At 45.7% G+C, this 18,406-nt stretch overlaps 1 protein-coding gene across 6 annotated transcripts in view; it reads right to left on the bottom strand.

Moving 5' to 3' along the window:
* The window catches only part of ABTB3 (ankyrin repeat and BTB domain containing 3), a 183,611-nt gene that overhangs the window by 61,653 nt on the left and 103,552 nt on the right, over positions 1-18,406 (bottom strand). For all 6 annotated transcript variants that reach the window (XM_051784570.1, XM_051784567.1, XM_051784572.1 and 3 more), the window contains exon 3: positions 9,113-9,317. In XM_051784570.1, the coding sequence (XP_051640530.1) occupies positions 9,113-9,317 (205 nt within the window). The remainder of the gene's footprint in view (positions 1-9,112; positions 9,318-18,406) is intronic.

Genomic DNA, 18,406 nt, shown 5'->3' on the forward strand with positions numbered 1-18,406 from the left:
TTGGTTCTAGGAATACAATTAAAGGAAAACTCAATTCGAGGATATGTTTTGCATGAGTGAACACTGTTTGGATCAGAGAAATGAAGACAGGCTTGTACAGAGCCTTCCTATAACATCTGCTGGGGGAACAGAAAAGCAGAGAGCTGTGGCTGAGCAGGGGACTCTGTGGTTCACACTTTTCCTCCTCTTGTGCAGGTCAGAACCCCCCAGAACAAAATCTGCCCCACCACAGTAAGGAGCAGAGCAACTAAAAATATCTACAGGAACTGAGATAACTGCACTATAAAATTGCATTTTTTTCCTTTCCCAGACTTGCAAGCTTCAACAGAGAAACAGAAATGAGCATGGCTATTTGGTGCAATAAATCCCAAAAGGGAAGAGAACTGGCGTTCTGCAGAAGCAGGGGAATTTTCTATGAAGTCCAATTTCAGTCCTAGATAAGGATGCAGAGTTCACTCACAATATATTAGATTCCTTTTTCCAAGGCAGAAAGAAAAATCATCACTGCATATTTCAGCATGTTAGGGAATTTGTATTTTGAGAAGAAAACCAAATATGTCTGAGTGCAATAGGTTAAAAATACCCTTCAAGAGCCTATGCACCATGTGAAGGGGATTTTTTTTTTTAAATACTGCTTGTGTGCCAAAGAAGAAAGAGGAACACTAAGTTATAAGGGTGTGACAACCCACAAGACAATGTGACATCAGCAAGAAATATTTCACTTCTCAAATGGCACTGTGTGAAAATGGGTTAGGCAAACGCATCATATCACTGGTGTATATGTTGATTTATCTCTGGTACAAAGGCAGGTAACAAACAGGAGAGTTCAGTAATAATGTGTTCAAGAGCAGATAAATAGCAAGTAAGTCACCTAGTTATATGCTTTGGAAGCATGTCTTAATTAAACTAATCTAACCATGGTAGGAACATGCTGGGCTTCTGCCTCAAGGATATGGAAAGTCAGGAGCAGCTCAACTGCTGCAGAAGCACCTTACCTGGGCTGCAGGTCAGTGAGTGCTCTGACCTCCTCCTCCTCCAGCCTATCTCTGTACTTGTGCTTAACTTCAAATGCATGCTTCCATCCTCTTTAATTCCCTGCAGTTCAAAGTTAAGCATGGACTTAAGTAGTATCCCCCAAAAAAGATGTTTTTTGGCACAGACTTGTATTTTCCTGAGCTGACATCTAAATGGAAAAACATGCCAGATCAGGAAGCAGGGAGAGGTCTCTGCACAGAGCAATTCCCATCCCACGCGAAGGAGCTGGGAGGTGGAGGAGGGATGGAGGAGGCCAACATAAAGCAGATCCCAGAGGGCTGGACCCTTCTGGGCCCTGTGCCCCTGTTCTCAGCAAGGGGGTAGCTGGCTCCTCTCGGAGCATGCCTTCATCAGAAAAGGCAATTATGAGTGCTCCACAAACCCTCACATCTCTGGTTCTTCTTCCCACGCAGCATCCTTCCTTGTTTCCTCCTGCTGCCAAGTGCTCCTCTCATATCTATTTTTGGACAGCTGGAGGACCCATAAGCTCCTGTGCCCTGAAGACATCTGCAGGTAATAACCTGCTGGCACTCCCCCACAAGGGACAACCATTTGCCTTCCTCTCCTGTCCTGCTATCAGACATCCCTTTCCTCATCCCCTTCACACATCCCAGCTCCCTGCCCTGCCAGCACTCTCCCTCTGGAGTGGGGCCAACAACCCCTCCGTATCCAATGAGATATCAAACCTATCTTGGTTTTCATGGGGCTAATGTCTCTGGGGCACTTCAAATTACAAAATGGCTCATCAGAAAAGCAGGTATTATGGAGGGGAACTAAACATAACGTGTAATCCTCTCTAATCACACCATCTTAACCACATGAGGGCTTGCCTAAAACCTGCACTCCCTCCAGAGACATGCACAGCCATCCTGGGCTGCCCACCATTCCTGTCCCTCACTTGCTGACACACAGAGATATTAAAAGTCCTGTCATGCATATGCAATAACTCAGGCTTTTTCATTATTATTAGTGTAAGTAGTACTGTTATTGTTATTGTTGTTATCGGTGGCAGTATACCTTTATATAAACAAGAGAAATTGTCAGATGAAAGACCATGAGAAATGTGCACCATAAAATGCAATAGGATGCTTCATTATTTTTGCATGGGTCTGTGAGAAGATGGATGAAGCTCCTGTCTGGATACCACCTGCTGCAACGTCAGAGCTGCAAAGCACTAGGGCCAGCACTCTGACAAATCCCAGCTCCAAAGAACCCCTGGCCCTGGTTTTTCATTGTCTCTACCATCTCCACAGAGTGCAGACTCCCTGCTGGCCACTGACCAGCTTCAAAGTCTGCATTCTGCCCAGTCCTTCAAGGGCAGAGCCACTACACACACAACCACTCCCTTCTGATTTCCCAGCAGCTGGAGCAGTTCCTCCCCTCCCCAGCCACTCTCTCTCCCCTATAGCAAGTAATCCACCTTTTTGGCAGTACCCCCCTTGTCAGGAAAGCAGTGTCCTGCCTCACTTCCTTCTCCCAATTCCCACTGTGGGAGTGACTCCTCAATCGTTTCTGCCAGATGATGAAAGTCCCAAACTGGGAACTATTGTCTGTCACCTCCTCTGTTGTGCAGACTTAAACTGCCTTCCTGATGACACACTCATCACCTTTGAACACCCCTCAGCCAAGCTCAGTCCTCCCACGCTGCTGTGGCTCACCAACCCTGGACAGGCCACCAGCCCCTTGCTCACAGTAGAGCCTGCAGCAAACTCCAGGTACAGGAGCTCATCAGCACACAGGAGAGATTTCCCAAACACAGTGCTCATAGAAAAAAAAATCATTTTTTCAAGTGCAGCACAGCAACCTCTCTCTATTTCCAGGGGCACTTCACACTGCTCTTTTTCAGACACCTATGGAGCCCTTGCCCTGCCACCTGCGCACAATCGCTGCCCATATTAAATCAAACTCTAGGGAGGGGAGTGGCTTGATAGTCTGTATCACAATAACAGACAAATTCCTGAGGGCTAATCCTATTTGGACATGAATTCCCACAACTATCTCCCGTTGTCTCTCCCTCAGTTTCACCAGCTGAAGTGGACACAGCTGAACAGACTTGACCTTGCTTTAAAGCAGTTCAATTGTTACAACTGCTTCGGATGATTTCTGTTTGCAGGATCCTTTAGCTACTGAGGAGGATGGTAATGTTACAGGTGTTGAGTTTCTTCTCACTCCAGCCAAGGAATGCTGACTGCAAAGCTTTGTGGCAATGGCTGGAAAATTGCTACACACATATCGCTGCTGTTTAAATTTTCAAAAGCAATCAAGTAAGACTTAAAGGTGCTTCTGAGAAGCATAAGGCTGTAGTTTTACAAGTAAAAGCCTATCTAGATAAAGGTAGGGAGATGTTTCTTCTTGCACATATGAGTCAGCAGCTTTAACACTGTAAAAAGCTCTTTACATTTGTTTTGTTAGTTCATGTTTTTCATGGGTGGTTTTTAAAGAAAATCCCAACATATAAATGGAAAAGCCTCCACAGTTCTGACAGATTTCATTTAGAACATATGATTAAACTATATATGCAATGCTAGTCCACTTTTAGCCTTATTGAAAGATAGAAAAGCATATTTTTTTCCAACGTATAGAGCACATTTTAGACGGGTTTCTGGGCTGCAAAATTCATTTATAGTTACAACATAAGCTCTTTGTCTTCAGAGAGAGCAAATACTTTTTTGATGCCTTCAAAAAGCTGCCAGTCCAATCCTTTCCAGAGACCCAGCAATTCTGACTGATGCTCCATGCTGAGTTCATGCAGCTACTCCATGCTAGGCAGCTCCTCTGCCACCCCAGAAGTTCAGATAAGGGTGACACAAGCAGCCAGCCTCTGACAAAACCAATTCTGCATTTTCTCCAGGCCAAAGGGTGAAATCTCCATGCTCTCACACAAGCAGTGTGTCACCCTCAGGGAGACCCACCCAGGCAGAGGGAGGGTTTACCCTCATGCTTTTGAGCACCAGATCATTGGTGCTCCCAAGTCCACACATAGGTATCTGCAAATCATGGTTTTTGAACCTGCATCCAGTGTGGGAACAAGCTGTCCCTGTTGCCTCTCCTGCACGGAAAACATTAAAGGCCAAGACTTGAAACACAACTGAGTCAAAGTGATGACTCAGCCAGCAACCACAACGGGGAGATATTTCACTGGCAGTTTTGACATCAGATTTGACACTACTGGCAGTGGCATAAATCCCTGAGGGGACGCCAGCATTCGGAGTGCAGCACAGGACAGCCTGGATACCATGCTGTTATCACAGGGCTGCACACAATTTTCTCTATTTAAAAAATCCTATAGCCATCCCATGGACATCCTAAGTCCAGCTGGATAAATTAGATGTAGAATACAACCCCAGCCCAGCAAGGATATGCAGTGTAATAGCCGAGCTACAAATACTGCCTGAACTATTTCTCGTGACATGTGCTGTCTCACACGCTGCAGGCAGCTGCCAATACCATTGCTGAAGGGATTTTTAAAAAGGGAAGTTTGATATTTAGGATGCAAACCTAGAGGATTTATATAAGGATGTATTTGGATTTCTTTTCAGTTCCCAGTCGAATCAACTCTAGTCTTAACTTTGACTTCAGCAAGGCTACGGCTTTATCATGTGAAGTTTCCAATTAAACAGTGGATAAAAACAGATAGGGTTACATGGGACTATGGCATACTGGCACATCAAGCATATGTAATCCCTTCTGCATATACAGGTTCATTCAGGTTTCATAGCAGAACTTCCATATTCCCAGTGCTTTACCTGTTTCTCATTAGCATTACCCACCATTCTCTCCACTCTCTGTGGTCTTTGCTGAAGACTGCCCTATCCATGGAGTTTGTACCATAACATAATTTAGATCAGGGACACATTTCCCTAGTGATCTTTTTACTGAAACTGTCCTATGGGTATAATCTGTACTGCAGACACGGCTGTAGCAATTACAAAAATGTTTTGAAAGAGTTCCAGTTTTTTTATAGCAGTGGAACACTCCTCTCATTAAGGGGGCTGCATCACATTAATTAGCCAGGTACGCTAATAACTATCCAGAGCACGAAACAAAATTCAGATAACTCAAACTCTCTCCATCAATCACAAATGATTCCAGGCTACAATTTGCACACATATACACATGCAGGGACGTGTATTTTTTTGTGTGTGTGTCCATGTGAGCGTGCAAGGCAGGCAGAAAGATAAAAAGCAAGCAATAATAGCCCATGGGAATTTCCTAAGGGATTGCTCCACATATAGGGAATAGTATTTAAGGAAAAGTAAAAAGAAGGTTAAAACCAGACACGTATCCATCAACTCAATTAAGATGCAAGGAGAAAAGCTAATGGCTGCCAGGTGGTACAAGGAGTTAACGCTCCTGCAAGGTGCAGCAGCAGAGGAAGCACTGGAGAAGGAGCTCTGCTGTCTGTGAGCAGAATTAATGGGTGGTTCTGGACCGGCTGAGCTGCTGAGCTGCAGCTCCTCAATGAGTTGTTAATGGGGAACATGGTAAGTTAGGAAGTAATGAGGACTTTGTCAATACAGCTGTGGATAAAAGTGGGTAAGGAACCACTTAAGGAAAAAAACATGACACAAATCTGCAACTACAGATTCTGCGCTTTCCGGTGCTCAAGAAATTACTTGCAATATTTTTAGAAGCATTACAGAGGCTGAGAAGCAAAACACAACCACGGGACAGATCTTTTTATTAAACTAGAAGCAGCAAGCAAGAAAGAAATCTTGGCAACAGCAGCCTCATCTACAGTTCCTTCTCTTTTTTTTTTTTAATTCCTGGGAAAGCAAAAGAATGAACAAACCTAAATAACTCGCACTCGCTGCAGGTGGAGGCACTGGAGGAGCACTGCTTTTGTACGAAACACCCAGCACAAGATAAATGGCTCCATCACATCCTGGCTGGGTGCATTAGGGAAGGGGGACCCCACAAACAGGTCCACCCCTTCTCCATACCTCCATGCCTGCCAAAATAGCCATCTACATGGTACCCATTTGTCAGCAGAACTGGCTTGTGCTGGTGCCAAAAATTTAGAGAGTTTCTGCCAAAGTGACCAGATTGAAAGAATATGAATTTGGGGCGGGAGGGGATCACACATCCATCTTATAGTTGGGTTTGTTGGCATTTAGAAGGTGGGGAATGTTTTTCACGTTTTCTGAGCAAACCTGGCCTCTTTCCACCTCCTCCCCCTCCCATGAAAGCCGACTCCCCCCTGCAACAAGTTTTGCTATATAATTTTTCCCTTTTATTTTATGTAAAGACAAACACTCTTAAAACATACCGCATTCTCATTTCTTTACCTCCATGAAGAGTAAACACAGAGAAAGGCTCCCTAGAAACAAAGTGCTGGATTTATTCAAAGGTAAAAATCCCATTTTATGTGTCCCCCAAGACTCTGAGGGAGGTACTGCTTTTTGAGCTGGAAAGTGCTAAGCCAGGCAGCAATGCCACCATGCTGGATTCCTCTCCCATATCCAGGTTCTGCAGAAGGACGTGTAGAGCCTTTGCAGCTCCCTACCTCAGCCGAAATCCAGGTGGGCTGGCGTTGGGTGGGAAGAATGGGATGGTCTTATGATGCCACCAAGCCCTGCAACTGCTGTCAAAATTCTCTGACTGCATCCCACAACCCTCTCCATCCTGGGCCTGCACTATCAGGGAGAAGGGGGCCAAGTCAGTAGCCAGCTTGGCTTCACAGGAGCCAAGGGCAACCCCTATTTCATGAAAATACTGCCTACAGCCAGATCCATACAGTCCTGGATTCTCTGCACCAGCAGGGACACAAGAAAGGCCAAGGATGGGGAAAGATGCCTGGACATCCTTGCTTCCTTCTGGGCTTCTTCCAAAATAAAAGCAATTGCCACAGCTGGAGAGGGAATATGTCACACAGATACGCCACAACTCTTGCAAATCTTCTGCATATAAGTGTGCCATGTTTAACAAACCCATTTCCCTGCAACGCACAAAAACCCATCATGGAAACCGAAACCACCAGAATTAAGTCATGGACCACAAAGCAAGCCTGCATGTAAAAAACAAAAGGTAGGAAATGAGCAGTAAAGCTCCTCAGAGCACTAAAGAGAAGTCAGCTTCACTGTTGTCCTTTCTGAGCAGTACAGGATGGTTACATCCAGCTGATTAAATGCCCAGAACTCAGCTCCATGGAAATATCCGGGCTCACACTTAGCCCCGCGTCGCTCCCACTCCAGCACTAAGTACTAACGCATGTTTGATTAGGCAACAGGAGACGTATCTGCTCCTTCCAAAAGTGACCACAAGCTCTTGGCAATAACACTGAGTACTTGCTCCGGCCCTCACCGCACGCCGCAGGCATTACACTGCCCTGCCAAAGGAAGACATCCTGCCAGACGGAGTATTCAAAATAAAGCAAAGAACGATCGCTTTAAATAATCAGCATGTCAAGTGCTCTAAGGAACAGGACTTGCATTAAGGCGACCTCAGAGAAAGGAAAACCTATTAAAGCAAGTGCTAAAATATTCCTGCCCTTTTCACTTCTGCACAGGGAAGTCTGAAGAAGTCTTACAAAACCAGAGGCTCGGCATTATTCACTCCTATGTTCCCTCTGGTTCCAGTGCCATTATGCCCACAGATGGAGACTATAGATCAGGTGAAGGTATTTTCTAATTTTTTAAATTTTTTTTGTGCATACTAACCACTCTTGGACACGAGTTAAGCCTTCCACAATAGCAAGGCTGGATGACAAATCATGAAATTAAAAATAATTTAGAAGAAAAAAATAAAATTCTGGATTCTTGTCATTTCCCTTCTGTTTTTTTTTTCTTCTTTGGAAATAACAGAACAAAAAGCGACAAACATGCTCATGGAGAGACCCAAACTTGAAAGGAAACAAAATGCCATCCAAAGGCAAATGGCAAAATTCCCAGTAACATCATTAATGCCAGGGTTTCATCTGGTATGGTCTTCTGTGAGTGATACAAAAGTATGTCAATTTAGATATCATATTATATACCATTTACAGCTACACATACAATGACATCCTCAAATGCTGCTTTTGAGATGCAGACCTCACACTGAAACAATAACCGAGCCACACATGCACAGCTCTTGGGGCACACGTGCACATCAGAGTTTGGCTCACAAGTACACCCCAATACATACATTGGGATGTAAATGTGGAACCCAACTTGACAAATCAGCTTGCATTTGCATCACCACAATACCCATCCTAAAAACTAATATCCATCACTTTCCAACCAACCAGCACCAGCCACTCCTCTCATCCATCCTGGGGGTGCCTGGTTTACAGCTGGTGAGAAGTGTGGCAGGGAAACAGCACACAGTTGGAGACCTGTGTTACTAGAGGGTTTGCTGGGCTTTTGAGAGGACATGGATTTATTTTCTTGGTCAGCAATCTGTCCTGGTTGCTTTCTGCAGTGCCTGGGTGCAGAGCTGCCCTGCACTATGGCACCTGCCTGCCAGTTTCAGTGGCACCTCCTTCTCACCTTACATCAGACCCTGAGTCATGGCAGGGCTCCAGGTGTGCCTCCCCTGCCCTGGCCATCCCCAGAGCAGGGACAACAGCAGCACAGCTGGAACTTGCCACGTCCCTGGCCAGAGCAGCCCTGAGGTTACTCCTGTGCCCGGGTACTCAGTGCGGCTGGAGCCCACTATCTTTAATGACTTCTCCTTTCTACACACTACACTCTATTCATTTTCCACTTCCCCAATCACAGCTGCTGAGCCATATTAGCACGCAGAAAAAAACCCCACATTTAAACCCAAACCTGCTAGGCCAGAAATAGAAGTTCTCATTTTCTTTTCCAAAACACAGAATAGCTGAGCAACAACGAAAGGAAAAGGAAATCTCTCTCAAGTGCACATCTGGAACCAATTTGCTGTATGTAGCCACTGGGTGTCACTTTTGATATATATTGGTTCGGCCATGCAGCAGTTCAGCGAGAGAAACGGATTTCAAAGAGGTGATCCTAAACCAAACCAGACTGCTCTGCAGCCTCTCGCGCGCAAGCTGTAATTAGCAATTAGCCAGCCGGGCTGATTTATTAACAAAACGTCTTCACCACAACATTAAGCACGGTGCGGTGGCTCTTACCTCTCGGTCTGCAGCGTGACTTTTGATGGCTCCACATTGGGGTTTTCCCACTCCATCTGTGGACAGTGCATGAAGTAGCAAAGGGTGTAGAGAGCCTCTGGCTCCCAGTAGAACGATCCCTGCTTCTGGTGCATTGGTGTCCCATTCCCGTGCTGCTTGGCATTGAGGGGCTGGAGGTGATGCATTGCTCGAGACACCAGGTCGCCTGGAAAAAAGCAAAAGCTGGGTAAATGCCAGGCTTTTCAGCTGCCTCTCCCCTAAGTTTGCAAACTGAAAGGCACGCTGGGTTGTTTTTTCCTTCCATTTAACCTCACATATGCAAACAGTACAGGGTAGGACAGGATCCTGTGTGTTGCTCGTCACCAGGCTGAACTTTGCCTGGTGGTTTACATGGTGAGGTGTGACATACCCAGGCCACAGACAAGCCCACAAAGGCCTGCAGGAGACATGTTTCTGCAAATATGGTGTGTGGGCAGCATTAGGCTGGCCCATCTCAGCACCACTGGCAGAGCTGGTATGCCGAGGCCAGGACCACAGCTACTGACTGGCAGCCTTTGGAGGATGCCAAAACCCCACAGCCCCAAAAAAAGACCAGTGGGGACAATGCAGAGCAGCACCAAAAGCTGCATGCTCCTGATCAGAGAGTGGCAGGGAAATCCACCTCTTGGAATGAGGAAGGAGGCAGTCAGATAATGCACAAAGCACTGCAGGAGCATGCAAATGTGCATGTGGGTGAAGAAAAAAGGGGAAAAATATTGTTAAAAAACAGTATCAAAAATGTGCAACCAAAATTCCACTTTTTGAGCCCAGACTAGGCTTGGAAAACCTCATGTTAGCAGAAAAGCAAAACCTGTGAAGTAGGTTTTACCCAGCCCCTCAGGTTTCCAGAGCACAGAAAATGGCCAAAGAAGATGATGCTCATTGTCTCCCCTGTGCCAATGTGGTTTAGGCCACTTCCTCGCAGGGAATATATGGGAATCCAGCACAACAAGTGGACTGGGATCAGCAAAGCCAGCCAGTGAGATTAGCAAGCAAATATATGGGCAAGCAGCAGTGAGTCTCTTAGCACAACACTGATGGTAACTAATTAACTAAAGCATCTCCCTCTGAGGCAGTGAATTTTACCTTTGTTGACTAGTGACCACTCTATCAAAGGCAGGGAAACAATTGTGGTTATAAACTGCCTGTTTTCACATGTTCAAATCACTCTGAGAGTGCTTTTGGGGGAAATAATGATCTCGAATCTAATCAGTTGGTTTGTTTTAAATGAAAATCTGAGCAAGAGCCCTTTGGGTCATTCTTAATCTATACAAAATCAAGTGATGGGGAAAAGAGGACATAATTTTCCTGTGCTAAGAAGAAGTCACGCATTTTCTCTTATTTGCTTTTCCCAAGGACCACTGAGCAATGAAACTTGGAAGGAAAAGTTTAAAAGGTACACCAAGGTAGGAATATAAAACCAATATGGGGGGTGGGGAAGAGGGATAATGAAATCTTGGGCAAACTTAAAAGAGAACCACTCTGACTGTGTGCACAGCAGAACTACGGGTTTTTGCGAAATCCCACCCCTGTGAATACAGCACATCCCCCCTCTCCAGCCTGACTCACACAGACAGTGCTGCTATGATAATGTGTACCAGGGGGAGTAGAAATGTCTCTCAGAAAAATCTCAGCCCAGTCCTCCAAAAACATAGCCTTTAAACCATGAAGAGAAGAAAACCACTGGCATGAGGAAACTGCCGAGTCCATGATTTCAGGGTTTTGACACAATTTTTTGCTGCACTCTGCAATATTCTTCTGATTCTAAGCTTTCATTTAAAAATAGTTTCTTTTCTCTCTGCCAGGAAATTGTCATGATAGGACCAATGTTGCAGCCTTGCATGCTTATAATTTCCAAGAGAAACTGCATGTGGAAAGCATGCAGGATCAGGTCCACAGCAGGAACAGATGTGCTGCTGAAATGACTCCCCAGTCCTGCACAAAATTATCTGCAGACAATCAGAAGCAGCAGGAAAGTTTGGGACCCCCTTCACTCAGCCCACTCTAGTCACAGCAGATGTGCTCTGCCAAGTCTAGCACAGGCCAATTTAACCGCTAGCAGCCTTGTTGATAGTAAATTCCTCTCTCTTTCTCCAGAAGGAAAAAAAACTACATAGAAGTACTGGCTGCAACATCCAGCTTTAATAATAATAGCAAAGGCAGAGTAAAAGCACTAAATTCAGCCTGTTCAGACTCAAGACACTGTAGCACTGAAGCATGTGGTTAAAATTAAACACATGGCCAGTCTTATTTCAGTGGATTAAGACAGCAGACACCAGAGAACACCTCTGACTTTTGTACCAAACGATGAATAAAAATCAAGATGCGAGTTAGGCCCAGATTCTGGCAGTAGCATTACTTCACCCCACTCCTCCCCCAGTGCTGGGGTGATGTGACTTCAATGACACATCCAGGACCAGAGGAAGCTGCATGGTGAGTAAGGAGGGAAAGCAGCAGCAAGAGTGACGTGGGTAGGGTGGGCAGCTAAGCCTCATTGCAGATAAAAGGCTGGAGGAACTCGAGCCTTGCTCAGTGGCAAAGCTCCCACTCATATCAACAGGACCAGGAGTTCACCATTTTATTCTGTATTTTCTCAACTGCTTCTTAAGAAACCCAAACCAATTCATACCACAAAAACTGAATTAATGCTTTTTATGTTTAAGCCTCATTTAATTACATTATACCAAAAACTGATTTGCTAGATCTTGCTTTTGCCTATGCTATCTTCCTTTGCTATGCTATCTCTGGTCACATTTGAAGTAATTTCTATATGAAAAATTATAACATTTCTTTATCAGAGTCAACTCCAAGCTTAAATAATCAACACCTGTAAAGCATCGAGTTTCACAGAGAACAGTAAATAAGCAAAAAAAGCTCCATTATGATATTGGTGCCCAACAGGCAGAGCACTAGAGGCAGGACAGGAACTGTTTTATTCCACAGTGTAATCTCAAACAATCCAATACATGCCCTAGTGCCCTTTGCCTCCTCCAGCCACATCCAGTTACAGTGCAATTCTTCCGGGCAGAGACTGCCTTTGCATATCTGTGCTCCAGGATCTTTGCCAAGAAGGCACAAGGAAGCTGACAGGCGCACGCACACACTGTATGGTAGCACTTATGCAAACTCTGTAAAACAGTGCAACATCTGGTTCTAGGTGCTTGTGTGTTGTTTTCAATCCCTACCAGGTTTTGCTCTTTCTATTGTTACTTGCTAATATGCTTTTGCTCCTCCATTTCCTTCCAAAGAATATACCAAGAGTTGAAACTCTCTTTGATTCCAGCCACTGCACCTCAAAGCCCATGGATGTGAAACCAGCTTCATGAAGAGACTCACTGGTCTGCTCTCCAGCAATCAGCCAACTCAAGTCTCATCTGGGAAACATGCTCTCCTTGCCAGATGTAAAAGCTGTGGTATATCTGAGCAACAAGGGCAGCCTTGAATTTGTGACCAAGCACACAGAGATAAGCCCCCTTCACCACTTCGTGTTAGCCATGCCTGCTCTTCAGAGCCATGCTCAGCACAGAAAGGCTCAGCAAGGGGAGGTTACCTGCTTGGAGCACTGCTGGTTCTTCTGCATTTTTTTGGCCTTGAAAATATGTCTCAGCTGCATCAACTGAACACATATGAAAGACCAATAAATTCCTCAGTGCATCATTTCCAAAAAAAAACACATCAAAAATAAAAATCCCAGCAGCTGCATTGACCTTGTAACTCCATGGATGAGGTTCCCGAGGGCTGTGGCATCATGGCCCAAGGGGCTCGGCAGGGATTCCTGCCTTGCTCTCCACTGAGCAAATTCTCACTCCTGTTCCACCGCCTGAGGAACAGACTGGGGAGATGATCTGCCTGACAAGAGACCTTGCCAATTTTGTTTTGTTTTAAAATTAAACTAAATGAAAACTTCCGTAATTTATGCAACATAAGCCAGGCGAGCCAAAGCACAAACTGCTTTGCAGGCAGAGCCAGGCAGATGAAGACACCACATTGTGCAGGGTAAACACAAGAAAAAAAGAAAAAGAAGACCAAAGTGGGGGGGACATTTGAGGACATTTTTGTTGCCAAAGCTGGGAAGCCACAACTAGAGGCCAGGCTCCCAGAGGGCAGCAAAGGCAACGGCAAGCCCCAGGCTGGCACTGCCTTGCAGCCCTGATTCTGGATGGGGAAGGACTCCAGGAATGTGGCTCCACACTGGAGCTTTTCAGCCCAGAGGAGAAACGCCGTGCCTTGCACACTGGCTACCAAAAAGCCACGAAACCATCCCTACACTGCAGCGTGGAGAGCTGCCACTGCAGCTGCCAGCATTTCATCCCTTCTATTAATAAAAGCAGGGTTCACTCATTGCTGCTGCTGTCAGTTCAGCACAGCTTGTGAATGCAAGGTCCACATACATTTGATTTAAGGATTGAAAATATTATGTAATGCGCATGTTCTGACATGGGCCTGGTTTAAGGCAATACTGAATATTTAAGGAACAGCTTCACTGACTTCAAGCCAAAGATATGATGTGACAGGGAAAGTGAAGCTGCTCCCATCTGTATGGGGGTGGTATATAACATACAACAACACACAGCATGCAAGTGGGCAGCTTGAGCCCTCTCTGCAGTGACCAGTGAAGCTTTTTTTTTAATGTGTTTGGCTTCAGTAAAAGCTATTATCAATGCTTTTACTATTTGAGAGCCCAATGTTTAAAGAATAACACATCTGTTTCCAATTTTGGAATGGGGAGGGCACAGAGGAAGCAAAAAGAGAAGGAAGAGAGAGAAAATGACAGATGCCCAATGCCCATGTCTGAGAAGCTTCCTGTGGGATTTTTTGATCTGTGATGATGGACCTGATCATGCAAACCTGCCTGCCTAGGAGCAGGCTAACTGCTTTCAGAGGGATAAACTTCAACAGCCAAAACTATTCAGCTGGGTGCATGCCTCCACAGCCACGACCCTGAGGTGAATTACATAGCTGCTCCCCTATGACACCTACCTTGAGTTTTTCTTGTTCCAAAAACATGTTCTAAAACTACCAGAACAACTTCACAATGATACTTTTGCACGCTGAAAACAAGCATCAGTTTTTTGACCTGTGTCTTTCCTTCAAAATCCAGGGGAGAGAGGAGGGAGGATCTGTTTCCATCACAGCTCTCTTCTCACCTAACGTCCTATTAGGGCACTGTGTGAAGCTGAAGGCCATGTTTCTAGCGTAACAGCATCCTGCAGGCAGCATCCATCAGTTTGATAATGCTTGTCTGGTCATCCTTCCAACTGTCCATGACTCCTATGTCCATGACTCCTATGTGCATAGCCTGTGCTCGGGAATCATGCCCTGCTTTGAGGCATGTTGATAGGAGCAGTGTTACTGCTTTGCTGTGCTACCTGGGTGAACATTTTCTCCTGCAAAGAGGGGGACAGAGCCATAGACTGGAGTTGTGCCTGTCTTTCAGAGCTCTTAACGTTCCCCTGTCTCTTGTCCAGACCATGGAAAGAAGGAGTATCCATCAGGGAGCTGCCAAATTCGCATCATGGTCAGTAGTTTCCAAAGTTTGCCTCCCCTACAAGCATGTAAGACAGGTGCAAAACTCATTTTTTTGACCTGGATTAATTGCACATTTCAGTATAAAAGTCTTGCATCTATGGTTTTGCTCACAACCAGCTCTGAGGAAACTGTATTGAAAACTTGAATTATAACCCTGATAATAAATCATGGTCTATTTAATCAGACTGCTACCTGGTAGCCACGGCCATTCCGCATCCTTCCCAAACTGCAGCTAAGTTTCTTTCCCTTTCAACCCCTGTTGCCTCTGGTTTCTGCAGCAAAGTGATGCATTCCTACAGTTCACCCCAGCACACATCTGTGAGCCCATCAGTGCAGGTGAATGTGAGTAGATGAAGTGTGTCTCCTGTACCACAGCCGCCGCCTCCAGCCATGCGCTCAGTCAGCCGCCTGACATGTCCCTATGCTCTGATTTCAGCTGCGCTGTTCCTCCATGTTCCTCCGCCTCCGGTGGTACAACAATCTCTATGTTTCAAAAGTCAGCCCAGCAAAAACTGCTCAAGCAAAACCCATCCTCAAATGATTTACTGGAGGTTTTCCATCATTAAGTCAAGACAACTCATCTGTACCAGGAGAAGAGCGTGCACGGAGCTAGGGTGGCTGCACACTAGAAAGTGTTTAGAACGTATTTCACTGAGTTCATGCTCTTAGCACAAAGTATCTTCAAACATAAAGGTAAAACATTCTTTGGCACACAGTATAATTCCATATTGTAGAGCCAGCTGCCTCAGGCTGCGGGTGCACTTGGGGTGCCATAACCCACACTCAGCAGGGCATCCCACGCGCAACAACTTCACCGCTGAGCTCACCCTGCAGACACCTCCCCAGCTCTGCCACCTCCGCTGGCCCGCACTGTGCCCCTGTGTGAATCTGCTGCCCCAGGCAACCTTTTCTTCTCCTAACAGCGACTCATCTCTCCCATAGAAGAGCAAAACAAGGAACTGTGGTCCCAAACTCAGAACTCAGAAGACAGGACTGGGATGCGAGCAGCCCATTTCCTGGCAGTGGCTTCCCTGTGGCCTCCCACAGATAGTTTAACCTTTTTATTTTCACTTACCCCACCATCACAAGAAGCTTCTATTTATATTACAGAGTAAGTGTTTGTATGCAATTTAGAGTTTGCAAAGCCTTTGAAGACTGATAAATTAGGGATTGGATAGAGCCCATAAAAAACCCACAGTAATAATTAAACTTTCTCATGTTCATATACCTATTATAACAACACTTTTACCTTCAAAATCTCCAACCCAACGTGGCAAGCGTGATGTTTGTGTTTGATTCCCCTTAAGCCACACCAACTTCAAACAAAACAAGCTTTGACTTGGATGAGCTATTCATGTGCGTTCCCTCTGCAGACCATCACTGCCTAATGGACCACCGTTCCTGGTTTTAATTTGGCCTGATATAGACCCATATCCTGAAACTCTGAATTTTAGAGCCTCCCATTGCTTAGCAGGCCAGCTGAAGAGCACTCACCCCAGCTTGATAAACTGCCTGTGCTCTGCACAGCAGGGACAGGGAGGATGCAAACCTAAGGAAAGGAAAATGCTATTTGAATCCTGAGTGTGTTGTGATGCACGGGTTTGGGGGGAACAGGAGTCTGTACCTCAAAGGTGATGTAAATGAGAGAGTTCTGAGCCAATACATTGATGTTTTGGGTAAGGCTGGTGGAGGGCTGGCGCTTCAGTATCCCCCATGCACCACAGCACTGCCTTTTGCCTCTAACCATCAGACCCGAGTGGGCTTAAACACACGAGGTAGAAGCCTTGGAGGAACAAAACAAGCCTGAGCTCACCCCGCAAAGAAGGCAACGGGGGCTGAGTCTCACTCATGGGGAGAGCCAGGGAGTGCTGACAGCAGATGGGGACCCAGCCAAGCAACAGCTGCCCCTGTTCAGCCCCTGTAACCCAAGACAGAAATCCACTTCCTTGGTCAACAGGGCAGTCAAAGGGAAGATAAAGGCTGAGTAGGGTGTAGGCTGGTATTTTCCAATTATCCTCCCTCACGCTTCATTTCAACTGATAAATAAACGTATTGCTTTATGGCTTATGACAGTGGGTATCTCAGGGGGAAGAGAAGAAAAGCAGGATGTTTGGGGCTATTAAGTAACCCCCAACCCTTCCTGTGCACAGACACAGCCAACAGAGGCTGTGGTCCATCGCTCAGAGAGGGCTGCAAGGGGAATGGGGTAGCAGCTAGGAAAGCCTGCAACCAGGAAGCAAGAAACTGCCTAGCATTTAAGCACTGCATTAATCTGTCCTGTGTTCTCTGCTGGGGGGTTCTCTGTTGAGGAGCATTTTAACAAGTTCTCTTTTCAACTTTTACAGATGAAACAGATGACTTGTGGATAACAGCAAGGAGGAATTGCATACTAAAGGCCCAGAAAGCGGTGGGAGAGCTAGGACATAGAGATCTTGTGCAACAAACCAGTGAAGGCCCTTGAAAACTGGATATCACCATATCTGGAGAGGTGACACACATGCTGTCAGTCTGTGGCCAACCTCTAGGCTGAAGGAAGCACTACCACCTGAATTGCAGGTTTCAGCTAGTACCTCTGCTTGGCTCAGCACTCTGCTTGCTGCATGAACCAAACTGTTCACAGGGAATAAGCTTTGGTTTTTCTCTACGGTAATGCTTAGTCTGAGAAATATATCAGACAAACAGGGCTTTTGTTCTGGCAGTAAATAAGCAGAGCACTTGGGACAACACTCCTTCAGATGCCACCCTTACAGCAAACACCTTTACCCTGGCATTTGCTTCTAAGCCTAGGTTTAACCTCTTATTCAAAGCACATGAATCAATTTGTAGGGCTCCTACAGTGCTCCTTCCTGTTGGCTGCAGAGAATTGAGACTAGATGAAAAGGCAAGGGAGGGGATGCCGACTTTCATCATCTCCTCAGCTGGGGCTCTGAGGAGAAATGAAAAACAGTATCAGTATGTGCAATCACATTCCTTCTTACACTTGAGCAGTAACCCTTCCTTTCATCCCTAAAAGCAAGCCAAGATCTACTGGGAGGCCGTTATTTTGGAAATATATAGTCAGAACTGCGGAGGCAAAGACAGGATGATGTGGAATGGAAAGAGGGGATGAAGGGTGGCATTTTTCCAGTGGCAAAAAGGAAAACTTTGCTGAGACCTGAGTGGTGACAGGGAGGAAATACCAGCCTGAACATCATATCTGGGAATTGCTCTCAGTTAAACACCATTCAAAGGCAAAAAACCTCTAAGATCAGCAGTGTTAAGTTGCATCCTCATCTTCAGATTATCACAGTTTAAAATAAAAACGATTATTTGTCGTGGTTAACACTCAGAGTAATACCACCACCACCAGTCACAATGGTTTGTGCAAGCCTGGGTGGTAAACCGCTCACCCAGGAAAGCCATAGCAGACTGGCCATCTTTGCAGTCAAAGCAAGCCCCAAAAGGTTTTCTGCTCTAACCTGAAGACATACATGAAGACATGCTTTGGATGACATTCTAAGCCACTGTTTATCCCTCTGTGATGCCTGAGAGACACAATCTTCTACAGCCCTACATATGCCCCTCAGCACAGGGTGGTTGTCCCAGCTCATCCGTCTTTACCCCAAGTAAAGTACAGTGAGGGAGGAGAATTTCTTGGTGCCAGGATTGGTGCCCAGTGCACCTTAAGGCTCTGCTCTTCCTTGTTACAACCTACGTACACACGCAAGAGAAAGAATCCTCCTTCAT

Source organism: Manacus candei, unplaced genomic scaffold (genome assembly GCF_025592945.1).
Source record: "Manacus candei isolate 608988 ecotype Guabito, Panama unplaced genomic scaffold, ASM2559294v1 h1tg000018l, whole genome shotgun sequence".
NCBI lineage: Eukaryota > Metazoa > Chordata > Aves > Passeriformes > Pipridae > Manacus > Manacus candei.